The sequence below is a fragment of the Lutjanus erythropterus genome, chromosome 7, assembly GCF_056507025.1.
Source record: "Lutjanus erythropterus isolate fLutEry1 chromosome 7, fLutEry1.hap2, whole genome shotgun sequence".
Lineage (NCBI taxonomy): Eukaryota > Metazoa > Chordata > Actinopteri > Lutjaniformes > Lutjanidae > Lutjanus > Lutjanus erythropterus.
This window is the reverse complement of record NC_139323.1, coordinates 19748895-19757491: the sequence shown is the minus strand read 5'-3', so window position 1 is coordinate 19757491 and position 8597 is coordinate 19748895. Positions and strand designations below refer to the sequence as shown.

General features: G+C 39.4%; 3 protein-coding genes across 3 annotated transcripts; 1 reads left to right on the top strand and 2 right to left on the bottom strand.

Annotated features, from left to right (window-relative positions):
* Positions 1-171: 171 nt before the first annotated feature.
* On the bottom strand, positions 172-2700 carry mrpl54 (mitochondrial ribosomal protein L54). Its single transcript, XM_084723100.1, has 3 exons — positions 2490-2700; positions 1990-2146; positions 172-972 (listed from the first exon to the last, which is right to left on the bottom strand). The coding sequence occupies exons 1-3, from the start codon at positions 2614-2616 to the stop codon at positions 840-842; spliced, it is 417 nt and encodes a 138-aa protein (XP_084579226.1). The 5' UTR covers positions 2617-2700; the 3' UTR covers positions 172-839.
* A 113-nt stretch (positions 2701-2813) lies between these two features.
* fam32a (family with sequence similarity 32 member A) lies at positions 2814-5966 on the top strand. Its single transcript, XM_084723101.1, has 4 exons — positions 2814-2970; positions 4005-4149; positions 5528-5581; positions 5738-5966. Exons 1-4 carry the CDS (start codon positions 2897-2899, stop codon positions 5804-5806), a joined length of 342 nt encoding a protein of 113 aa, XP_084579227.1. The 5' UTR covers positions 2814-2896; the 3' UTR covers positions 5807-5966.
* A 138-nt stretch (positions 5967-6104) lies between these two features.
* Positions 6105-8248, bottom strand: fh (fumarate hydratase). Its single transcript, XM_084723099.1, has one exon. It carries the CDS (start codon positions 8201-8203, stop codon positions 6704-6706), a length of 1500 nt encoding a protein of 499 aa, XP_084579225.1. The 5' UTR covers positions 8204-8248; the 3' UTR covers positions 6105-6703.
* Between the last annotated feature and the right edge of the window lie 349 nt (positions 8249-8597).

Here is an 8597-nt window from a genome sequence, read left to right as displayed (position 1 = left end):
TCGTCTTGGGTGTTTAACGTGTTATATCCTGCCCTGTCTTTCTGTTTTTATTGTATTATACATTTGGTAAATAAAATATCACATATAAAGAAAAATGAGTGGCACCAGATTCATAGTGTGGTACTGATGACTGAAGTTAGGAAACATTCAGAAGACTAAAAGGCAAAAATCTGCTGGATGTTTACATTTTGATATTTATTTATAATGAGTCTGCAAAAACAACATATAGTGAAAACATATTGTTGGACATATCAGCACACAGCAGGCCTTTTCTCTTCAGATATAGACCAAAAAAATATGACTACATGTACAAATTAATTCAGTGAAATGCAGTATCCTTGAAAGAAATACTGTATAACCACTGAAATATGAATGTCTACAATTCCATGACAAAGTAAATGGCAATACCATATGCTGAAGATTGTGTAATACATTAGAAGCACCAGAACAACTACTAAATGGACCTTGTGGTGTTTATTCCCCAATGACTGTTTCAATATCAACAATAAACTTATGATATCCAGTTTGTGTTGGGACTGTTTCATTTTTGAGGCCTCACTCTGGTGATGTCCTAGAATCCATTACATTGCAAGTGTTGGGTGTTATGTCGCTAACAATGACTTTTCTTACAGCTTTCAAGTATTGTCACCCAACTGCCACTAAATATGTTGCATGACTTTAAGTAACATGCTGGAAGTGGCATCAGACTTGGTCTGATGATATTTCATTCAGGAAGCTGAAATCTGGCTCTGAGCATAGAACAAGTCAGGTAATTCAGTCCACAGAGTCTGAAGCAATGCGCTGTACAAGAAGGAGTTCTCCGTCAGTCCACTGAAGACCTAAAACTTCTTCCCTTTATGTAGTCTGTTGTAACGCCAAATGTTTTCCTTCCTCAGACGCTTCCAGTACTGCCAGGTGTCTGGGTCCAGCTCATGTAGCTTTGAGGCCGGTCCCAGGTTCAGCTGGAACAACCTGAGTGAACGATGCACGGAGAAGGAAATCAGATCAGTGAAGACACTTCAAAATCAGCTTTATTGACCATGTACGTTTGGACATAAAAGGAAGGTGACGTAATAAGTTACTTTTTATATCCTTTTCACCAAGAATAAATTTTAAGTCAAACAAATAGACAACATTACAGAAACATAAACAAAAAAAATATATATATATAAAATATAATACAATGAAGCAACAACACAAACAGCCTTACAGACTCAAAATTATATTTGAGCTATGTCAATAAGTTTTTGACACAGTCAAAGAAATGAACATTGCAAGCAAATGTATTTATTATTTTGTCCAAATAAATGTATGTATTCTTATGCTGTAATATATCATCAGTCTATGGCACCTGATGTGTTTTTGTAGCTTCATACATTTCCCAGAATGTCATTTAACTACCAAAATATCAAGTGTGTTTGAATTGTGTTGATATTTATACTGAACTGCTTATTGATACTGGTATTAATACTACTCATTACAGTTTGGTGTAAAAAATTAAGACATGACATGAAAAGATGTGACAACATTCAAGAGTTTTTTCTTTTATAGTTTTTTTTTTTTAATCTTTTTTGCAGAAATACCAACTGAAATTGTTTCCCTAACATTTCCATCAAATTTTGTAAAGTGAGCCCACACTTTTAAATGTTTGGCCCTGTCAGCTGTTCATATAACATTACATAAATAGTGATAACAGTATAATTTACGCAGGAGCTTATTAATATTTTGGTTCTCACCAGTCAGCGATTGGTAAATTGTTTAGTATTGATTCATAATACCCATCTCTACCTATGATGCCTGAAAAGTTTGGTTTTACTTAAATAATGTGAACATAAAGTAAAAATCCTTGTTTGTGAAAAAGATGTACTTTTTTTCTGTGAATACCTGGAATTGAAATTTGATAAATTACAAAACAGTCCTAATTTATGAAAAAACAGAAATAAACATAAATACAATTGTTGGAGAAATAAAAGGAAAACATGCTCTCACCACTCTGGATATTGCTCAGGAGGCTTCAGCTGGGGGTCCTCTCCTTGCTTGAGGATGTTGACCCCGACTGCATAAGAAGTAAGTCTGACAGGGTCTTTACACACCTCTGGACCTTTAAGCTCTTCTTTCATCATGCCTTTGCCTTTCCCTTTAGCCACTGCAAAGACATATTGATTAGGTTTACATCTCTGTAGTGACTAATGATTGTGATTGATGTCAGGAATTAATTGAAAGTAGAAAATAAGCCACTAATATTTTGTTATGAATAATCAGGATTTAATGGTATATGCAGATACATGTGATTTAGAGGGTGGACAACAACACAATTATATTTGTGTATACAACAATTACCCTCCATTTTATTTATTATCTATATTGTATATTTTCCAATCTGACACACAATAACATGTCGCCTCAAGTTGATACACACAGGACTCATAAATAGAGGCAATTTAAAACTGAAGAACTGCATAGAGGTGGTAGATGTGCTCGTTACTCACCAACTTTCTTAGCATATCCGCACGTCTGTATTCTGTTCAGTGTGTTCGTCCTGCACAGTAACGTTGTAGCGTTGGTTGTGATGCACTTTATTGAGGTGAATATACTAAATAAACTGTACCCTGACATGTTTTACTGTAGGTTACCTAAAAACGCTGCCCACCATGCTACAGTTTGACATTCAAAGCTAAAAAACCTACACTTCCGTTTTCTGCTTTGTCTTTGTCTCTGTATAAATGATCTAGTGCCCCCCTCGGGTCGGGATGATACGCTGCACCTCGGTCGGTTCATGTAGCGCGTTGGTGCGGGTGGGTCGTTTCACTTCAGTCCGACAGGGGGCAGCACCGCTTTGACTGTGTCAGGTTTTATAACAACAATACACAAGAAGACGAGGTAGAGCGTCTGGAAAATGTCAGACTACGGCACGGCCCAGAGGAGTTCCCTGAAATTAAAAGGTTTAGGGGACATTTCAGCGGGGAAAAAGTAAGTTTCGTGACATTTGGTGATATTTTGTAAGAGGTTATGCGTTTTGATCGGCAAAAATATTCCAATAAACAGTCGCAGGGGATAAAAGCGTCTTGTGTTCAGTCGAGCCCGTTGTTAGCTTGTTTGCTAACACAAATACAGTCTTACGTTAACGGTTACTGAGGTTATTTGAACACGAAGTAATGTTTGGGCAAATTTATTGTAACAATAGTATTGTACAATGGAAATTATTTTGTCCCATCTGTGACTTCAAGAATTTAATCGACGCGGTGGCTTTGTGGAGTGATACAGATGTGGCTAAAACACGTTAGCTAGGTAGCATTCTGTTATCTACATTAAAATAACTACAACTACGTGGCACAGGGGATTTTGACGCGCTCCTAACATTTAAACTCATAATATAAAATAAGTAAACACATGGTTTTGCATTGCAAAAAGTATAACCTATACCTTAACAGCATCAGATAAAGTCATATGTACTAGAGTCATGTGTGTTTCTAAGTAGGTTTAGAGCTACACCTACGATTAATTCAACTAGATAGTTGTGATGCAAAACAATACACAGTAGTAGGAAAAATAAAGAAAGATAATTAAGTATCGTCAATAAGTACAAATAGAAATCTGACAAGATATGGGGAAAAAGGAAATATGTACAATATGTTATTTACATGAGAGTGTTATGCAGTTGTATGCATGAATGTGCATAGGTTCATAGTACACGGTATAAGAATATTTGATATGTGCGAGAAATTCAAAAAACATATAGCCCTAAAAAGATGTCTGCTCATTTAAGGCAATAACTCGCAGATATTCAGTAGAAGAAAGAATAGTTTACAATACATGGTCACACAATAGATGAACATCAGTATAGCATTCTAGGGATTACCCATACCAGTGTTAAATGGCCTACATTTGAGCATGTGTCTGTAGGAGTGAACATCTTTCTTTGTCTTTCCTTGCCTTTTGATGGAAGTGGAGGTTAGCCTGGCAAGACGCTGTTTAACTAACTTGCCATAACATATCTTTTCCAGGAAGAAGAAGAAGGATAAAGAAAGTAAGCATCGCTTGGAACAGGTCGTGACTAGTCAGAAAGATGAGGAGGTGAAAACCAAGAAAGCATACATTGACAAAAGGACACCAGCACAAGTTGCTTTTGACAAGATGCAAGAGAAGAGGGTAAGTTATGATTCTTCAGCTGTAAAGAGCTGCAGTGATAGACTAAGAATTTGAATCAGATACATGGCTAATAAAAGTAATAGGCTATAGAAGTCAATTTAATAGGAGTGAGCTATTGACAAAATTAGCCAGAAAGTTCTGGCTGCTGTCCTTGTGGCCACAACAACCATAAATCTTTACCACCATCAGCCACAATGATATATTAATATGAGGGTCCATACTTTCAGTAATTAGCAAACCATTTTGCAACAGTTGCCAGAAACACACGGAGGGGTTGTTATAAGAACAAACAACACAAGCCTAAAATAGTAGTTTTTCCCAAAATAAAAGCAGGAAACTTTTCAGTATGAGAAATTAAGATTTAACACATTTCCTATTTGTGGGTTTTAGATAATAAGGTTGCCTACAGTATCAATACTTAAATACTTTTTTGATGCCATGTGTTTACAACAGTCAGTTCATTCAAGACCTCAGTTCAGTCTTTACTGTCCTGCCTGAAATTTGGCTTACAGCAAAACCAGGCAGTGTTAAGTGACTTTATCTATTCCAGTGTGGTGTGCAGGTTGTTAGTCTAAACAAAATATATATTTTGTGTGCCTAGGACTTTTTACTGTGGTATCTTAAGATATATCAAGTATAGTTTTTTTTTTTTTCTACTAGTATGGTATCAAATTTTGAAATTCTGGTTTTGTGACTCTAGTAGATTATTAACCTATGTGCTGTTTAAACTTTCCTGTTCAGCCAAGGTACTAATTATATTGAAAATAGCACAAAGTGGCCAGCATTGTTCTTAGCACATTAGTCTAATCCCAACCTAGGATGATTTTAAAATAAACTTTATTAGCTCTGTGATATAGTTAATGATATTTTATAGTCTCACTTTATTAGTCTTCACATTATATAATCATGTTCATTAGCCCTTTTTTGCTCAAAGGACAAAGTTCATCACTTGAAACACTGATGATTATTGCAACATGTCTTGTGCAGCATACATGTGGAAGCACCATAATGTCTCTCTATGGGTAAGCTGGTAATCATGTCTAGTGCAAAAAACCACGGCATGATATTGAAAAATAGCACAGTCATGTGTTTGAATATGTCCAGCTACCCCAGACAGTTGCAACAATTTTAGAGTAGTAAGGCAGTTATACTGTGTGATTTATTGCTAACAGGTGATATTGTCAAAACCCTCAGCTGTTGTTGCTGACACTTACAAATAATGTTAAGTCCAGTGCTCATGTTTTCTTGAGTTTGGGGCGTTTGAATGTTCCTATTGTTTAGTAGTATACTGGCAGTGATGTGTTTCTACAGTGATAATGTACATTTAAGGCTTGTTTTGCATTTATTTATTTTTCTCTCTCTCTCTTTTTCTCTAAAGCAAATGGAGAGGATTTTGAACAAAGCATCAAAGACACACAAACACAGAGTGGAGGTAAGTCATGTCAGGCCTGGAATAGCAGCATACATGTCAATGTCAAAAATGAAATGTGTATTAATGTGCATAGAATGCTTGTTGAAATGTTTTAGGATTCATGAACTGGGAAATGGCTGCAAAAAAAATGATCCTTTTTATTTTGTTTGTTTGCAGGATTTCAATCGCCACCTGGACAACCTGACAGAACATTATGATATTCCCAAGGTCAGCTGGACCAAATAGAAGAGGATCAAATGTTCATTTTCTTGTTTTCTTTACCGCTTGTACATAATTTTTGCACACCACATTTTATTTGCTAAGCAATTAAAATTTGCTCAGTTGGCATTCTGTCATTTGTTTGTTGAAATTCCTGGCGTATACAATAAAGGATTTGAGTAAACATGCATCTTCTGTGTTTCTTTGTCTTGCATTTATCTTTGTGATTTGACCATATAACATATCAGGTGATATAGCATAAATGTAAACTGTGTGTGTTTTAACAATACAAATTATGAGGAAAAAGTCAGAAACCAGAATATACTTTTTTTTTAATGAATACATATTTAATTCAGCTGCAACACTGCACAACTTGCACACATACTGTAAACCAAAACACATGAGGTACAGCAGTGCATGTTGGATCAATTGGGATGGCACGGTGTGAACATATGAACTACCCTGAAGGTCCCAACTAATAGTCAAAAGTGTGTAAGACTTTAAACACCAAAAGCAACAAGTTGGTATACATACAGATTTTGCTCTTGCAGAAAAAAAGTTGCATTGAAAGCAAAGTGTTGAGCAACAGGTGCAACGACTTTTAACACTACGAGACATACTACAGGTGTACAGTATGTGTGACAAACATGGGTCACATGACATCCTTAAACATTTTGAGTGTTGAATCTGTTGCTTCAACCAAATTGGTGGGTTTACTTATCAGGTAAAGTGAGAGTCAGAAGCTGCATCAAACAACAGCAAAGGCTTCTCAAAATATTTATTAAGAGACATGAGATGTTCAGGATTCAGAGAAAGTTTCGTCCATACAGTTCAACCGCTTTGATTTAATTAGAAATATTCTTTTCTCACACTAGAAAAGGTATTTTTCTTGGTTTTGTAGTGTTTCTTGTGTTATCACAGGATTCACTTTGGCCCCAGCATCTCACTTGGCTTCACCCACTGGTCAAACTGCTCCTCGGTCAGGTAGCCCAGCTCCACGGCAACGGCCTTCAGCGTGGAGCCTTTCTTGTGAGCTGTCTTGGCGATGGTGGCAGCTTTGTCGTACCCGATGTGCGGGTTGAGTGCGGTGACCAACATGAGAGACTCGTTCATGAGCTTGTTGATTCTGTCTGTGTTAGCCTGGATGCCCACCACGCAGTTGTTGGTAAAAGAGACGGAGGCGTCGCCCAGTAGCAGAGCCGAGTTCAGCACATTCTTGATCATCATGGGCTTGAAGACATTGAGCTCAAAGTGTCCGTTGCTGCCTCCGATTGTGACGGCAACGTGGTTTCCCATCACCTGGGCTGCAACCATGGTCATGGCCTCGCACTGGGTGGGGTTCACCTTGCCGGGCATGATGCTGCTTCCTGGCTCGTTCTCTGGCAGGATAAGCTCACCCAGGCCGGAGCGGGGTCCTGATCCCAAGAAGCGGATGTCATTGGCGATCTTCATCATGCTGACTGCCACCGTGTTCAGGGCTCCACTCAGCTCTACCAGGGCATCATGGGCTGCCAGAGCTTCAAACTTGTTGGGAGCTGTCACAAACGGCAGGCCTGTGAGAGAGGAAACAGTGGAGGCTACCTTCTCAGCGAAGCCAATGCGGGTGTTGAGTCCAGTCCCTACTGCGGTGCCTCCCGCTGCCAGCTCATACACCCTGGGCATGGCAGCCTTCACTCTTTCAATGCTGTACTTGACCTGCTGGACATAACCGCTGAACTCCTGCCCCAGCGAGAGCGGGACAGCGTCCTGAGTGTGTGTGCGTCCAATCTTGATAATATCTTTGAACTCTTCAGCCTTGGCAGCCAGAGCATCGTGCAGAGTCTGCAGGCCAGGCAGCAGGACCTGGTGGACCTCTGTGGCTGCAGCAATGTGCATGGCGGTGGGGAAGGTGTCATTGGAGCTCTGACTCTTATTGACATGATCATTAGGGTGAACAGGATCTTTTGAGCCTAGTTTGCCTCCCAGGATCTCAATAGCTCTGTTGCTGATTACCTCATTAACGTTCATGTTGCTCTGAGTTCCAGATCCAGTCTGCCACACCACCAGAGGGAAATGATCATCCAGTTTGCCAGCTGAAACCTCATCTGCAGCCTGAATGATCGCATCTGCTATCTTTGGGTCCAGGCCGTACTCTTTGTTCACTTCAGCAGCCGCTCTCTTCAGGATCCCAAAGGCCTTGATCACTTGGATTGGCATTCTCTCACTCTGTCCCCCAATCTTGAAGTTCATGGTAGATCTGACCGTCTGTGCACCGTAGTACTTGTCAGCAGGGACCTTGAGCTCACCAAACGTGTCCCTCTCCAGCCTGAACTCCGAGCTGGCCATCCTGGACGTGCAGATGAGTTGTTTGGAGTTGACGCTGAGTCTTTGCAACTTCAAGAGGTTGCAGTTTAACTGCCGGACGCTTCTCAGAGACCGAAACATGGCTCCGCATTAGAGGTGAATCCGGGGGGAGGTCAATGCAGCCTTCCACATTGTAATCTGTCATTGGGTGAAGAGGAAATTGATGGCACGACATCCAATGGCGAGGCAGGAGAGGCGGGACTTCCGCTGTGGTTGTCGTATCCAGTTGAAGCGATCGGGCTGCCTCATCCGGATCAGTGAAGCTGCTTACAACATGCACGGTTTTATTTCCCGTTTGACGACCAAGGAGAATTTACTTTGTAGAATAAGAGTCAGTATATTTACATAATGTAGTCATTTACAAAATGTAAAAATGTGATACATCCAACAGACCAACTTTTAAGGACGTATAGATATCACATTCTAACTCATGGATGTTTTTTTATATTAGTAGAGACAAATTTATGGTGGCCTG

What these genes read in the sequence shown, in the direction of transcription:
- mrpl54 (XM_084723100.1), bottom strand. Translation starts at nt 2,616, where the DNA reads ATGTCAGGGTACAGTTTATTTAGTATATTCACCTCAATAAAGTGCATC. An exon ending in CGGATATGCTAAGAAAGTTG is followed by an intron (nt 2,147 to 2,489) that starts GTGAGTAACGAG and finishes ATGTCTTTGCAG; the next exon opens with TGGCTAAAGGGAAAGGCAAA. An exon ending in CCTGAGCAATATCCAGAGTG is followed by an intron (nt 973 to 1,989) that starts GTGAGAGCATGT and finishes TCGTTCACTCAG; the next exon opens with GTTGTTCCAGCTGAACCTGG.
- fh (XM_084723099.1), bottom strand. Translation starts at nt 8,203, where the DNA reads ATGTTTCGGTCTCTGAGAAGCGTCCGGCAGTTAAACTGCAACCTCTTG.
- fam32a (XM_084723101.1), top strand. Translation starts at nt 2,897, where the DNA reads ATGTCAGACTACGGCACGGCCCAGAGGAGTTCCCTGAAATTAAAAGGT. An exon ending in GACATTTCAGCGGGGAAAAA is followed by an intron (nt 2,971 to 4,004) that starts GTAAGTTTCGTG and finishes TATCTTTTCCAG; the next exon opens with GAAGAAGAAGAAGGATAAAG. An exon ending in ACAAGATGCAAGAGAAGAGG is followed by an intron (nt 4,150 to 5,527) that starts GTAAGTTATGAT and finishes TTTTCTCTAAAG; the next exon opens with CAAATGGAGAGGATTTTGAA.